This window comes from Xylona heveae, assembly GCF_001619985.1.
Source record: "Xylona heveae TC161 unplaced genomic scaffold L228scaffold_5, whole genome shotgun sequence".
Classification (NCBI taxonomy): Eukaryota; Fungi; Ascomycota; class Xylonomycetes; order Xylonales; family Xylonaceae; genus Xylona; species Xylona heveae.
The window spans coordinates 1,780,120-1,792,176 of NW_017264197.1; the positions used below are offsets into that span (position 1 = coordinate 1,780,120).

The 12,057-nt window shown below is 48.7% G+C and overlaps 4 protein-coding genes across 4 annotated transcripts; 2 read left to right on the plus strand and 2 right to left on the minus strand.

The window, feature by feature from the left end:
* Window positions 1–407: 407 nt before the first annotated feature.
* Window positions 408–3,700, plus strand: L228DRAFT_230245 (amidohydrolase; the record flags this gene model as incomplete). The annotated part of the gene is made up of 6 exons (XM_018330530.1): window positions 408–1,609; window positions 1,666–1,783; window positions 1,836–1,873; window positions 1,937–2,802; window positions 2,865–3,016; window positions 3,073–3,700. The coding sequence occupies 6 exons, from the start codon at window positions 408–410 to the stop codon at window positions 3,601–3,603; spliced, it is 2,907 nt and encodes a 968-aa protein (XP_018188618.1). The 3' UTR covers window positions 3,604–3,700.
* A 310-nt stretch (window positions 3,701–4,010) lies between these two features.
* L228DRAFT_210883 (glycoside hydrolase family 3 protein) lies at window positions 4,011–6,787 on the minus strand (the record flags this gene model as incomplete). Its single annotated transcript, XM_018329872.1, has 5 exons — window positions 4,011–4,799; window positions 4,874–5,590; window positions 5,649–5,964; window positions 6,052–6,658; window positions 6,718–6,787. The coding sequence occupies 5 exons, from the start codon at window positions 6,785–6,787 to the stop codon at window positions 4,011–4,013; spliced, it is 2,499 nt and encodes an 832-aa protein (XP_018188619.1).
* A 407-nt stretch (window positions 6,788–7,194) lies between these two features.
* Window positions 7,195–9,314, plus strand: L228DRAFT_283122 (glycoside hydrolase family 13 protein; the record flags this gene model as incomplete). Its single annotated transcript, XM_018336079.1, has 1 exon — window positions 7,195–9,314. Exon 1 carries the CDS (start codon window positions 7,584–7,586, stop codon window positions 9,312–9,314), a length of 1,731 nt encoding a protein of 576 aa, XP_018188620.1. The 5' UTR covers window positions 7,195–7,583.
* Window positions 9,315–9,819: 505 nt separating this feature from the next.
* On the minus strand, window positions 9,820–11,648 carry L228DRAFT_283123 (AAT family amino acid transporter; the record flags this gene model as incomplete). Its single annotated transcript, XM_018336080.1, has 5 exons — window positions 9,820–10,271; window positions 10,342–11,081; window positions 11,145–11,252; window positions 11,310–11,457; window positions 11,524–11,648. 5 exons carry the CDS (start codon window positions 11,646–11,648, stop codon window positions 9,845–9,847), a joined length of 1,548 nt encoding a protein of 515 aa, XP_018188621.1. The 3' UTR covers window positions 9,820–9,844.
* Between the last annotated feature and the right edge of the window lie 409 nt (window positions 11,649–12,057).

Genomic DNA, 12,057 nt, shown 5'->3' on the forward strand with positions numbered 1-12,057 from the left:
ATATACTTACGGTTAAGTTAAGGGTCCAAACACCGCATACCACGGCGCGTTTCCTCTAGAGCTGTAGATGATTCTCTTTTACAGTAATCATGAATGTTAACTGCTATACACTTTATTTGCTAGTAAATCAAACCGAATGCTATTTTCTCTCCCCAGAAAGTCATGTGGGGCCAGCGGGGAGATGTTGATCAGGTACTCGTATCTTATCAAATATAAAAAGTGGGCCATGACGGCGCCATTTGGCTATCACGCCTTTCTTTGCATTACTTGCACAACGATGAAATATCCCATCTTGAAATTTTCGCATTCTTCTTCGTCTGAGATGTTTATCCAACACCTCATCAAATTTCTGCGAGAGATTTGATGCCATATAGGCCTGGGCAACTGTGGTCTTGTGTCCAGGGAAAATGGCTGGCAAGAACGGCATCCTGGCAGAGCCACCGCCTTACGAACAATCGGAGCATGCTCCGCGCTGGTGTCGACCAGGTCGGCGTCGCATTGCGCGGGCGTTGCTGACTCTTGCTGTGTTGATTGCTGTACTCCAGCTCGGATCCGTATTTTCGATCAACAATTTGCCTGTTACCACAACAGAACAGGATGCTTTTGTGAAAGGGCTTGATCAATGTCGCCTGAGCCAGAACCGCGGAGCGCCCATCAACGTCGCCTCCGCTTCTCGCGACAACCCGAGATGGAACGCTGCTGTAGGCCAGCAGACAACCGTAGTCATCAAGAACGCCAGCCTTTTCGACGGTGAAACAACTCTTTCGGATGCATTTGACATTACTTTTGAGTCGGGCGTGATCCACTCGGTCTCGAAATCATCGTCGAACGCTGATCTCCCCAAGCAGGCTCGCGTGATCAACGCTCATGGGCGGTTCGTGACGCCTGGGCTCGTGGACATACATTCTCACCACCTTCTTATCCCTTTCCCTGAGCTGCCTGCAACGAGAGATGTCAACGAACGGCCTTTGTTGGGGCCCATCACGCCTTTTGTCCGGGCATTGGACGGATTCAAGGCCTATGATCCCGCAATTAAGATTATCGCATCTGGGGGTATCACTTCGTCTCTCGTTCTGCCAGGTTCCGCCAACATTGTGGGTGGAGAAGCATTTCTGGTCAAGAATCTGCCACTTGCTGGCAAGGACGGCGAGCCTGTAGCGGCTGAGCTTCTTCTCGAGGATGGCGTCCCGGAAGAAAACCGACAAAGATATCTCAAAATGGCTTGCGGAGAGAACCCCAAGGGAATCTACGGCTACACTCGTCTTGGCTTGACTTGGCTTCTCCGCGAGCACTTGGACGAGGCTAGAAAGTTACAGGAGCGTCAAAACTCCTGGTGTGAGGCCGCAGTAAATGCAGCCACGAGCACGTTTGGCAAATCTCAGCGTCTGCCAACTTTCCTCAGAGATCAAGGGTTCTTCCCCTCATCCTTGAAATACGAGACCACCCTTGCACTTTTGAGAGGCGAGTTGAACGTCAACATCCACTGCTACGAGCCACAGGACTTTGAGGACGTGCTGAACGTGTTACACGAATTCGGAGTGCATCCTCAAGCTTTCCACCATGCGCTGGAAGCGTGGCAAGTACCAGAGTTCTTGAAGCATGCTGAAGAGTAAGCCTAATTTTGGTTCTGGGTGTATAATATTTTGTGGAGCTGACAAAGTTTAGAAACATCACCATTGCCACTTTTGCCGATAATGGTTTCTTCAAGGCGGAAGCGTACGGGTCCAACTTGAGGGCACCAAAGATCCTCAACGACCATGGTATTCCTGTAGCCTTGAAATCGGTATGCAGCGCTTCCTCCATTCAGCAATCGCTGCTTCTAACCTAGGAGACAGGACCATACTGGTGAAGGCAACTATGCCAAGTATCTCGCGTAGGTTGCCTCGGCCGCCATGGTTTGACGATTTTCCCTTCGTGTGCTAAATTTGATGTGCAGTGATCAAGCGGCAGTGTCCCACTCTTTCGGTCTCCCTACCGACAACGCTCTCCAATCAATCACTTCTATCCCAGCCAGATCTCTAAACCAAGCTCACCGCATCGGTTTCGTGCGACCTGGATATGACGCCGATCTCGTTATATGGGACGATCACCCTCTTCAAGTTGGGGCGACACCGAGCCATGTCTTCGTCGATGGCCGAGCAGTAGTCGATGATAAGCCGAAGTCAAATGCTGCTGCTGCTCAGAAGGGCAAGCCTCAGCAAGCACCGGCTATTCGACCGTCGATTTCATTAGAGCAAAGAGAGAGCATATGCGATCGCGTCCAAGGCGGCAAATCCAAGGTCCTCTTCACAGGCATCAAGAAAGCCTTGGTTGACACTCCAGCCCATTTGACCGAGACCGCTGAAGAACTGGCTTTGGTGGTCAAGGACGGTCAAATCACTTGCTTCGACACCACTCCTGTGTGTGTCGGTACCCAAAACATTGGCGATGACACAACACACATTAAGCTTCAAAATGGCTATCTGACACCAGGACTTATCGCCTTCGGAAACACCCTCGGTATTCAGTCTATCCCGTCCGAGAGTTCTACGGGAGATGGTTCGGTAGGACGCAGCGGAGATCCCCTCGACGAGCAGAAGAGGCTGCACTTCGCTAAGTACGGAGTTCATTTGCACGATCGAGCTCTAGTGAGGTCTTCAGTTGGAGGCGTGACAAAAGCTGTTTCGGCGCCTCTCTTCGGTGGAAGCATTGTACAGGGGGTCAGTGTGGGGCTACGGACAAGTGAGAACGTCACCCTGCTGGATGGAGGGATCTGGCAGGACGAGGTTGCACTTCATCTTGTGATCGGACAGAAATCCAAGGGTAAATACCATTCATGCTTGAGAAGACAGCTAGTAGTTCTATACTGACATATAAACAACCAGGCAATGACGACACTCCCACAGTATCTGCCGGAATCGAGCGTCTGCGCCAGATTCTCGAGGGAGGAGAAGGTACATCGACAGGGAGTCACAGCAGCATCTATGCACGGGCTGCCAATGGGTCCATCCCTGTGGTGATTCAAGCCTTCAACGAGGTATTTCATGCACTTTCACCAACAAGAGGGTTTAGCCACTGACAATCTCGACACAGGACGACATCGCCCAAATCATTCTCATCAAACGCGACTTCCCCACCGCCAACCTCGTCCTCTTTGGCGGCCACGGCGCCCCTCTCGTCGCCAAACCTCTCGCCGACGCAGGCATCCCCGTCATTTTCACCGGTAACCGAGGAGCACCCGATACTTGGGAAAAGCGACACCTGCTCACGGGCCCGCCGCTGACGGAGAGCCCCGCGAAGATCTTAACTGATGCAGGCGTGTCCTTTGCTCTCGCCATCACGGGCGACTCCAAGGTCTATAGCCTCGCGCAAGAAGCCCAGTGGGCCGCCAAGTATGCTGGTTTGACCGAGAAGCAAGCCATCAGCTTGGTCTCCACCAATATCGAAACGATTCTCGGACTCCGCCCAAAGACAAGCCTATCGGAGCAAGGTTTGCTGCCGCACGGAGATGTCGTCGTCTGGGAAGGTAATCCCTTGAAGGGCGAGGGTTCGGTCGTCGTGTCCATCCAAGAGGACGGGCGGATCGGTGACTGCTGGCCAGAAGGCCGAGTCGCGGCCATTTAAAGTTCACGTACGGTGTACCTATACGTCTGAAAGGTACTGTATATATGTGGATATACCTGCTGTATTTTATAAACCTTTTAGAGAAAGGCTCCGCGCCATTTACAAGTCATTTAAAAATGCTATAGGCATGTTTGAGATAATATTTTGATGGAGATGAATCTCTCGACTTCTTGAACTTGTATTTGATATGGTTGTTATATATATCTCTTGGCATTAAGGTGTCTATTGGTCTGATTGCATCATAACTTCATGTCTATTTCTTCTCTTGACGGTAATATTCGACAGTCTGTCTATGGGTGGGGTCCGTCAAACTAGTTGTCTGCTTGAATGGAAAAGAAAGAAGAAGGGAAAGAACAGAAAGGAAAGAGAAGAAGAGAAAGGAAAGAAAAGAAAGAAAAGTAAAACATTCATACCCCATTCCACCAGGTCGTATCAGCAACAGAAAACGAAGCTTGCAAGGGCACATTCGCACTGCTATTGCCCACCAGCACATCGTACTGGCCGTGCTCGATAATCCACGCATGGCGAGACTCGTCCCAGAAGCTGGCGGCATATTTAACGTTCAGCGTCAAACTGACTTGCCGAGTTTCACCGTGGGGAATAAATGGCTTTGCAAAGCCTTTGAGCTCCTTGGACGGACGTTTCACTGAAGGGGCGCGCTGACGAACGTAAACCTGCACCACCTCTGCGCCATCCACAGGACCGGTATTCGTTACATCTAGAATAACAAGAAGGTTTTTGCTGTCATCCCCGAGTCTAGCAGTCAGGTTGCTCATGGAAAAGGTAGTGTATGAGAGTCCGTGACCAAAGGGGAAAAGCACGTCTTTTTGACACGTCTCATAGTACCGATAACCCACATAAACGTCCTCGCCGTAGAGCACTCGACCGCGCTCTGATTTGAAGTTGAGAAATGCTGGGTTATCTTCGTTGCGATGAGGAAAGGTCAGTGGAAGCTTGCCACTCGGATTCACCGTGCCAAAAAGGACGTCGGCGATGCTATTTCCTGTCTCGTTGCCCCCGTACCATGCTTGTATGATGGCAGGCACTTTGCTTGCCCATGGCATGCTCACTGGTGTGCCGGACTGCAGTACTACAACCGTATTGGGATTTGCACTGGCCACTGCATCAATCAGCGCATTGAGATTCCCTGGCAGGTCCATGTGTGTACGATCGTAGCCTTCAGATTCCCAGTCGGACTGTTCTTTTGTTAGTAGTGTACTTTGATATTGGATAATGTTGGTAGATTATTATGTATAGTTTCAGCACTTACGTTGAGTCCTGCACATAGGACTACCTGATCGACTTGCTGTGCCAAAGAAATGGCCTTCTGAATCTCGTTTTCGGGATCGGTCTTGATCATCCCACCGAGCCGAAATCCACCGGCTGCCATTGCCGTAGCGCCCATTTTGACCACGGTCTGGGTGGGCGAGGTGCCAAACTGCATTCCCACTTCATAAGTCTTGCCAGCTTTCATCTCAATAGACCCAATTTCTTCGACAGTCCCAGAGCCGAAAAAGCTGTCGCCTGTCCGCTGCTGGGAGGCATTATCAACAACAATTCGTCCGTCAATGAAGAGCTTGCCCGTTCCGTTCACGGTCAGTCCAAACTCGTACACGCCGTCTTCCTCCGGTGTGAATGTGCTTTCGAGCTCAACATAATAAAGAAGACCCCGGATTTGCGGATTTTTATAATCCATTAAATTGACGAACGAACTATCGAGCACATTTTCGTCGACAACTTCGCGATTTGGTACCGTTGGGGGCTCTGTATAAAACCTTAGTTTAAACCCAGGTTGACCATCACTTAATGTGAGTGCCGTGTTGAGTAAAGGTAGCTGTTTATGAGAAGTTGCACCCAAGGCATATTCAACATTCTGCGATTTACGGCTGATTCCCTCGTAGGGAGTCACAGCATAGTAGGGTCGTAAGCTGGCCGAGCCACCGCCGCAGTAAGTAGCTACTTTTGCATTTGGCCCAATGACAGCAACCTTTTCGTTGTTTTAGCTTTAAATGACAACGGGAAATGGAGCACGAAATGGGACCAACCGTTTTGTCTGTTTTGAGAGGAAGAAGTTCACGCTCATTTTTTAAAAGTACTATTGATGAAGCAGCAATATCTCTAAGAAGCTTTGCAGTTTCAGGAGTATCGTTTGTCGTTTCTGGGGCATTTCCCGTGATACCGGCCTCGATGGCGTAGTTGATCATGTCAAGCACAGCAAGGACCCTTTTATCAATTGTCTCGGACTTAATCTTGTTGACCTTCCATGCTAGCTTGACAAGCTCGCCTCGCCATACGGACGGACCGGGCATCTCAATATCTAATCCAGCATTTACTGCCTCAGATACGGAATAAGTGCCACCCCTTTTCCCAACAAAAAGAAACCGGAAAAAATTAGCAATGGATGCTATTAAACTTGATTTTAATGAAATATCTGGAGTGTTATCTTACCAATCGCTCATCGTCAAACCATGAAAACCCCATTCATCCCGGAGTATGTCTTGGAGGAGCTTGAGGTCTTCACTTGCATGAGTCCCATTGACTTTATTGTATGCTGTCATGAATGCACGTGGCTGCGCATCTCGCATTGCAATTTGAAAAGGCAGGAGGTAAATCTCCCTCAGTGCTCTCTCTGTGATAATAGAGTCGACTGCCTGCCTCTCATCTTCTTGGTCATTGCACACAAAATGTTTAATGGTACTTGCAACACCACGGCTTTGCATTCCCTTGATTTCTGCGGCTGCCATTGAACCCGCGAGAACAGGATCTTCACTGAAGCTTTCAAATCCTCGTCCCCCCAGAGGCGAGCGCTGCATGTTCACAGTGGGACCGAGAACTACAGCTGCACCTTTTGCACGTGCTTCCTCAGCCATGAGCTGCCCGGCGGCTTCAATCAATCCTACATCCCATGTCGCACCCAATGCAGTGCCACATGGGAAACACGCAGCAGGGACACCATTGAAAAATCGAGTTCCGCGAATGCCGTTTGGTCCATCAGACATGCGAATTGAGGGGATTCCTAATCGCGGAATGGGCGCAGTGTGCCAGAAATCAATGCCTTGATAAAGTTAACTGCGGCACCAATAGGCTATGGCACGGGGTAGACAGTAGACGTACCGGCTAGCAGACTGATTTTCTCTTCGACACTGAGCTGAGAGAGAAGTTGGTAGACGTCGAGGTTTGCCATATTTGCTGCCATGTTGTGGACCGAATTCCTGTGTACGACCGGAGAGCTTTGCCAGTGACAAGGCAAGAGAATGACCACCGAGCATGACGCGAAATGTTCACCATCATGGGGAAAGTCAGGTTACCCTGTCTTTCTTAGCTAAATTATGTAAGTAAGATTATAGTGACTACCATACCTGTACCATTCCTCCAGATGACGTTACTTCTACCAAATAGTGAGGGTACAGCTATACCTATAGTCCAGCTTATCTCTGTAACCAACCACAAGCTACCCGGGAAAAGGCGATGATAACCGAAAAACACCGTCCCCACCTGATAACGACGGGATATCGAATTCCGCTCCTCCATCTCCATATTAGTCTCGGCTCCGTGAAGCCTTTTTAATTCATCCGTCCCCCTCCTCCCTATCGGACTGAACGTTTTTGGGGTTCCCCGTTTCCTGTCTCCTCCGTCTTTTAGTGCATTCTCCCTTGGCGTCTCCCAATTTTGACTTGCAATCTGCTAGCCGTTAGGTTAGCTATTTGCGGCGTCCACTCTGCTGGGTAAATCGAAGTTTTGTGCTCTTGCTTATTTGTTTATCTAATGCCAGCGAGTTCAGCTTGTTTCGGTGCTTTCAATATGTCACAAAAATCATAGTTTCATAAGTTGTCTCTCTTATCAAAAAAAACTTTTTCAATTCAAATTTGGCTTTGTGCTTCTTCGAGAACTGTCAGTATATGCAGTGTTTGTGACATCTCGATATCAAATACTTTTCCAAGCACGCCGCAACCCCGAGGGCATACAGAATATTGTTCAAGATGAGTATTGTCCAATCAAACCGTCCATGGTGGAAGAATGCCACAGTCTACCAGATATACCCGGCTAGTTTTCAAGACTCCAATGGTGATGGATTTGGAGATTTGCGTGGAATCCTCTCCCGGCTCGATTATTTGCGCGACTTGGGAGTAGACGCAATTTGGGTTTGCCCCTTTTACGACAGTCCACAAGATGATTTGGGGTACGATGTTCGCAACTACGAGGACGTATACCGACCATACGGGACAGTAGCCGATGTGGAAGCCCTAATCGAAGGGTGCCATGAGCAGGGGATGCGTTTCATTACTGACTTGGTCATCAACCACACCTCGGACCAGCACGAGTGGTTCAAGGAGTCACGGTCTTCGAAAGATAATCCGAAGCGGACTTGGTATCATTGGCATCCAGGTCGGATTATCGATGGAAAACGAGTTCCGCCAAATAACTGGCGGTCCTCTTTCAAAGGCAGCGCCTGGCAGTGGGATGAGTTGACACAGGAGTACTACTTGCATCTCTTTGGCAAGAGCATGCCCGACCTGAATCATGAGAATTCAGATCTTCGTCAGGCTGTCTACAATAGCGCCATTCGCTTCTGGCTGGAAAAGGGCGTTGACGGGTTTCGTATAGACACCATGACCATCTACGGAAAATCGCCAGGATACCCAGATGCGCCCGTCGTTGACGAGTCTCAGCCATGGCAACCAGGAGGACCCTGCTATCGCAACAAAGATCGCACGTACCAGGTGCATCGTGAGATTCATGATCAGCTGCTTTCCAATTACGGCGGAGCTCAAAAGCTGATTACTGTTGGCGAGTTTGGATCCATTTCCGATCTCGACCTGGCGCTCAAATATGTCAGCGCAAAGGAGTGTCGAATCGGCATGGGATTACAGTTCGAGACAGTCTTACTGGGCTTTGACATGTGCCAGTTTGACTTGAGCCCCTTCACTCTCGCTGACTTTAAGAGGACACACGCCAAATGGCAGCAGTTCATCGAGGGAACCGACGGGTGGACGTCGGTCTTTCTCGAAAACCACGATATCCCTCGCTCCATCACTCGCTTTGGCAGTGACGCTCCTGAGTTCCGGGAGCGCTCAGCAAAGATGTTGGCGACCTTCTGTGCAACTTCCACTAGCACCTTATTCATCTATCAAGGCCAAGAAATCGCCATGACCAATGTGCCCAAGGAGTGGCCGATTGAAGAATACAAGGACCAGAATACACAAAACTACTGGAATCAGTTGAAAGCCGAAGGCGCGGATGAAAAACGTCTTGCGAATGCCATGGCCAACATTCAAAAGCTAGCTCGTGATAATTCCCGGACGCCAATGCAATGGAGCGGCTCGGCCCATGCTGGTTTCACTACACCAGAGGCAGAGCCTTGGATGCGAGTCAATGATGACTATTCAAAGTATAATGTTGCATCCCAACAGAACGACCCAAATAGCGTTCTGTCGTTCTACAGATTGGTCCTAGCCCTACGCAAAAAGTACATCGATCTCTTTGCTGCAGGCACATTTTCACTTGTCGACGAAGAAAACCACAAGACCGTGGTCTTTGTCAAGAGGTTTCATGACCAAGCTGCTCTGGTCGTTTGTAACTTTACTTCCTCCTCCGTCGCATACTCCGTCCCTGAAGAATTTCATTCGATAGAGCCCTTGCTTTCAAATGTCGATACGAGTAGCCCCGGGGCTCTAGCTCCGTATGAAGCCAGGGTCCATGTCAAAGGTTAGACATATTCTGCATATCATAGATTCAAATAAAATCAGACTTTAATATAGAGTACGCTTTAATCCATCAATCTGTACATAGTCCTTTGGAGGTGAAAGAAATGGCCGAATAGGATATAAGGCAATATTATCTACACTGATAAGCTCTATACTCTGCCATTTTGACTCCAGCGTCCGTTGATTGTGCATTCTAGAAAGGGTACAAGGGCTCGTACAAGTCAATACACTCGAATCCGACAACGGAGAACAGGGGATCGGTCGTTTACGGTATAACTATATCCGCTGTTGAGACAAGACGCCAAAATGGCTGGTTGCACCTAGTTGGTAAATATGCTTAGTGGGAAAGGAACAAGTCCTGTGTAGGGCTATGTAAAAATTGAAAAGTTCATTCATCTAGTGCTAATATATCAAAATCTACTACAGTGACTCTAGACAGTCGTTTCGTAATTTATTTTTTCTCCTCTTCATATTTTGCTAATCCTAAATTTGGCCACAACTTGCCTCATTTCTCGCCATAACTACCTTTGCTTGAGTTAAAGCTGTGCTTCATGAGCTTTGACGAACTTGGTCCGCTTAAAGACCTTCCAGAAGACAAAGCATGCGCCATAGATAGGCAACCCTATATATGATGCAATGAAGCTGGACGTGGACCAATTCCCCTTGGTGAAGACGACAAAGCCGTTGCCTAGCATAATGATGCCAAAATATATGATGACAAAATATGCACAAAATGGTTGTAAGGCGCTCTTGAACGGAAGGTTCTGCATACCAACACCTTGCGCAACAATTGCCGCGCGGAATCGAAGATAGGAAATCGCAATCGATATCCAAGTAAGCAGACTGGCGATTGTTGTAATATTCATAAGCCATAGAAAGACTTTGTTGGCCCCGCTCGATAGTGTCATGTATGTCAAAAGGGAGACGGATGAGGTCAACGCAACGGAGTAATACGGAATGCCTCTGGTTAAATTGATGTCAAATCAGCTCTACTACAAGCAAGAGGCTTTTTCATAATGAATGTACAACTCACGTTTTAGAGCACTTCAAGAAAATGCGTGGGGCTTGCCCATTTTGTGCCAAAGAGAACAAATATCGGGAGGCAATAAAGACCTGACTGTTTGCCACGGAGACGGCGGAAAGCAGAATGACGGTATTTATGATTGAAGGAAGCACCCTGATGCCAGAATTGACAATGCCGATAACCCACGGAGAGGCGGCTGCTCCTGGGCCGCCGCTCAAGAGGTTTGGGTTATCATACGGCACGAAAAGACCGACGGCAAGCGATCCCAAGCAGTAAAAGAGCATGATTCGAACGAAAACGCCTCGGACGGCCTTTGGTATATTTTTCCGTGGATCCTGGGCCTCACCAGCAGCGGCTATGACGCCCTCTGAGCCTCCAAAAGCAAAAGCAGCAGTGATCAGGGTGGAAAAGAAGCCAGCAAATCGGCCGGTGTTACCTGTCCCAATATATTCTCTGACTGCTCCTGGATGATTCCAGTAGCGAAACCCAAGTCGGTCATGGGATGGAGCACCACCTAGGTCGATGACCAATGTCAAAATAAGCAATCCGATCATGGTCACCAGTTTGAGCACGCCGAAAAAAAATTCAGCTTCGCCAAATACTGAGACGGCGAATACGTTCAGTAAGACGACAAGGACTATAACAATGGTGATCCAGACGGCAGAATTGACGGAAGAGGTCCAATACTCAATCACAATCGCGGCTGCGGATGCTTCAACGCAGATGACTATCGAGCCAGCATACCAAGTCTATTTACTAGTCAGCATATCACACACCCAACTATATAGGTCAACACGGGCTCTTGCTCGTACATTCCAGCCGACGGCGAATCCCATTGCGTCATCTACAAATCGACTGCAGAACGTGGGGATTGCTCCCGGAACGGGCAGCCAAGTGGCCATTTCTCCTAAACATTGCATCTGTATAGAAAATGGTGAGATGAAGAAGCTTCCTGCTATTATCATTGATGAACTTACCATGGCGAAAATTGCCAAGCCAGTGAGGGAATAACTAATAAAGACAGACAGAGGACCACCAGTTCTTAATGCGCTCCCAATACCCAGAAACAGTCCTGTTCCAACAGCCCCTCCAAACGCCATAAATTGATAGTGCCTGTTCTTCAAACTGCAACAAAGAGTCAGGATCTCAGGCCTTCTTTTTGGGCAATTTTAGCCAGGCAGGGAAACAAACCCGCGAGCCACATAGCCATGTTCTGACTGAGCAGGTGGACCAAATTCGGTGATTGTTCCTTCTTCCACATTCGATGGAGCATCTTCTGCAGGTATGCCATAGGTATCGTCTTTTTTAGTCGACATGATGGCCAGGAAAACAGGGAGGTTGAAAATGTGCGATGAACGATTTGCAAGTGAGTTGAATTAATTCCATTCGAATATATAACTATATATCTCATTGTTTATCTACTCTTGAAGATTATCATTTTGCCTCTCTCGTTACCTTGCCCGCTTCCTCTCCCCAGTGATAAGGCCAAGATTCTTTCCCCAGGACAGTTGATCCATATAATTGGTCGAAATTCCGCCTTAAGGCATCTCTCTCTTTAGCCTCAAAGCAAAAAAAGCAGATCCTAGTTTCGAACCACAGGCTGTTGGACGAAGTCCTGCATTGTGGGGACGGGATGCAACAAGGCTGTTCAGCCGTGCCCACTTTCGACGTTGATAGGGGCTCCCGGTCCGATGCGGTTTAGCAGAATAGCTCCCGTCCATTGGC